The 3,133-nt window shown below is 56.2% G+C and overlaps 1 protein-coding gene across 1 annotated transcript; it reads right to left on the reverse strand.

The window, feature by feature from the left end:
* Nucleotides 1–352: 352 nt before the first annotated feature.
* Nucleotides 353–2,441, reverse strand: LOC137908921 (zinc finger and BTB domain-containing protein 7C). Its single transcript, XM_068753350.1, has 3 exons — nt 1,788–2,441; nt 1,044–1,717; nt 353–962 (listed from the first exon to the last, which is right to left on the reverse strand). The coding sequence occupies exons 1-3, from the start codon at nt 2,439–2,441 to the stop codon at nt 353–355; spliced, it is 1,938 nt and encodes a 645-aa protein (XP_068609451.1).
* Nucleotides 2,442–3,133: the final 692 nt, after the last annotated feature.

Raw genomic sequence — 3,133 nt, forward strand, 5'->3', positions numbered from 1 at the left:
TTCTGTTTTATGCTCATAATAATAGCAAACAATGAGACGCTTCCTTTCTGGATAAAAGCTTCTTCTCATCGATTTAGCCTCTGACCAAACAGCAATTTAGACAACCAGGAACATGAATAATGACTGTTTTCGGCTTCCTCTTAAATGCTATCAGAATATTGTAAACGTTCACTGCAGCCGTTATTCAGCACGATGTCTGTGAAATGATTCGCTAAAATGAGATCGAGTTCTTTTTGTACGTCAGCAGGCTTCAAAATGTTTCACTTTGTAATAAAAGGTGCTTTTAGCTTCCTGGAGCAGAACGGACACACAAACACAAACACCAACGTTCTCTCGTTCTTCGGCCCGCGGCTCATTTGGCCGACTCGGGGATGGGCGGAGCTCGCTCCAGCCGTATGGTCCAGGGGTCAGGGGGTGAAGTATAAAACGGGGAGTGGGTAAGCACGTCTTCTCCAGCCAGGGTGAAGGCAAACACTCCCCGCTGCCTCCCTGCTCCTGCCGTCCCCTCCCCTGCGTGCTGCCCCCGTGTTTGCCCTCCCTCCCCTCCGGCGCCGTCCCCTCTCTTAAATCCCAGAGCCCCGTTGCCGAGGCCGAGCATCTCCCCAAGTCCGTGACTCTTGACCGCCTGGTATGCGGGGCTTAACACGTTCTCCTCAAACTGGCGCGGGGCAGAGGAGGGGGGGCAGAGGAAGCTGGTGGCGGGCGTGGGCCGCCAGGCGGCGGGCTTTCGTCCTCGCCGGGGGCGGGAGATGCGACAGCTCTGCCTCTTGATGTGCCGATGGAGGTGGTCGGACCGCGTGAAGCTCTTGTAGCAGTGTTCGCACTGGTAGGGGCGGACCCCCGTGTGGATGCGCAGGTGGTTCTTCAGGTCGTAGTTGTGGACGAACTTGGAGTTGCAGTGGAGGCACATGTAGGGGCGCTCGCCCGTGTGCTTCCTCATGTGGATCTTCAGCTTGTCTTGCCTGAGGAAACAAACGACGCGTTCAAACGGGTGGAAGCGGAACGCACACGGGAACAGGAAGATCTCGGCGTCGGTCGCCTACCTGGTGAATCGGACCTCGCAGATGGTGCACATGTACGGCTTCTCCCCCGTGTGAGTCCTCATGTGGCGCGGCAGCTTCCCCGCGCCTTGGATGATCTTGCTGCAGATCGGACACTGCTGCGACGCTTTGGGCTTCATTTTCCTCTCCTCCTCCAGCTGCCAGGGGGGGAACAGGGCCCCCAGGTGAGACGCGGAGCTCAGGATGCTCAGGTAGGACCGGAAGTCCGCTTCGTCCTTTATCAGACCCAGAGCGTGACCGTCCGCTGGCGCTTGCCCGGCGCTCATGGCGCTGCCCAATCCGGAGCTGACGAACTCCTGCAGGAGGTTCCCGTGGAGCAGGCTGAGCGGGACCTCCTCGTTCAGCTCCTCCTTTATGATCCTCCTTTTCACTGCCAGGTTGAGCGGCTTGGAGGCCTCCTGCGGTGCGGCGCTGGGGAAGGCGGGAGGGAGCCCGCTTCGTGGCGAGACTCCTGTACCCGGGTGCTGGTGGAGGTTCGGGTCCAGGAGATGCTTCGGGAACGCCTGGAGCTCTGCAGGCCACATGGAGGGGTAGAAGCCCGGGAGGAGAGGGGAGAAGTTGCTCCTCCTGTCCAGCGTTGACATGCGGGGGTACAGCCCCTCCTGGAGGAGAGACTCGATGGAGAAATCCTTCAAAGCCCGACTCTCCACCGTCTCCTGCGTGAGAAACAATCATCATCACCAGATATTCGATGGAAGCCGTTTGATTCTGAAATCAGACTCGTACCTGCTTTCCTCTCATGGCGTCCGGAGACGCCGCCTGCTGGCGGTGGGTGGAGGTGCTGGGAGGCGAAGACTCCAGAGGCATCTGCCCCCCCCGGCTCTCCAGCGACTGCAGTGACCTCTCGCTGACATTGTCCGCCTCCTCCCGCTCGTCTTTTCTCAACCCAGCGTCGTCCTCTTCATCCCCCTCTTCCTCCTCCTCCTCTTCCTCCCCCTCCTCTTCTCCCGCTCCCCCTCGCTCCCCGCCTCCACCCCCGCTGTCCATGATCTCCAGGCAGACGTTGATGATGCAGGGGATCTCCAGCATCTGTGCTGCGTTCAGGATCTCCTTCACGTTGGACGCCGTCACCGTCAGCGTGGAGGTGTAGGCGAACTCCAAGATGGCCGTGAGGCACTCCGGAGCCACAAAGTCGATTTGGTAGACGGCGGCGGCGTGGCGGTCCCCGCCGCCGGCGGTGGCCACTGTGAAGAGCTTTTTGAAGTACTGGCTGCAGGCGGCGAGGACGGAGCGGTGGGTGCGGTGCTCCTGGTCCCGGACGATGAGGACCACGTCGCAGAGCAGGCCGTCCCGCCGCTGCTCGTTGAGGCTGCAGAGGACCTCGCTGCTGTGGTTCGGGAAGGGGATCCCGATCAGGTCCTCCACTCTGTGATGAACCATTCTCTCCCGCTTGTCTCTGCCGAGGCTCTGGATGGGGATCAATAACACGGAGCAGTTTAGTGATGATTGAGATGAAAATAACCGACAGAAATCAATATTCTGTAGAACGTAGGTTCCGCCGAGCGGCCGTTAACGCTCCCTTCCACTTTCATGTTCGGGTGTAGAGTCAGAGATCAAAACGTCTGAGGAATAAACCAGAATATTAAATACCTGAAAGGTTTTTATAAAAATAATAATAATGTTGGTCTTAAAAACCTTTTTTTATTTTCCTCGCCTTTGCTACATAAAACTAAACTAAACTATTGATTTTGTAGAATACACAAGAACCGTTATTAGAAGTTTAGGTGTTATTCACATTATATATATATATACTGTATATAATTATTTGTTCTTGCAGAAGTGGGAATAAAGGGCTCCTGTATGAACGGAACCTTTAGACGTCATGGAAGTTTCAGATCAGAATTCAGAACCCGGATTTAGGAACATTATGAAAAGGCTCCTTGCAGCGGATTTGACGGTGAAATACCGTCGAACTGATTTGATGATGGTGCACCTCACATCCGGTTCAGAACGCGCCGGCCGGCGAACCGAAGCTCCGCCTCTGTGTGAAACGGGAGGCAGCGTCCGTTAGATGAAGCCGATACGGCTAAAACCAGGCGTGGCAGTCGAGCTTTAGTCAAATATACTCTAGG

This window comes from Brachionichthys hirsutus, chromosome 19 (genome assembly GCF_040956055.1).
Source record: "Brachionichthys hirsutus isolate HB-005 chromosome 19, CSIRO-AGI_Bhir_v1, whole genome shotgun sequence".
NCBI lineage: Eukaryota > Metazoa > Chordata > Actinopteri > Lophiiformes > Brachionichthyidae > Brachionichthys > Brachionichthys hirsutus.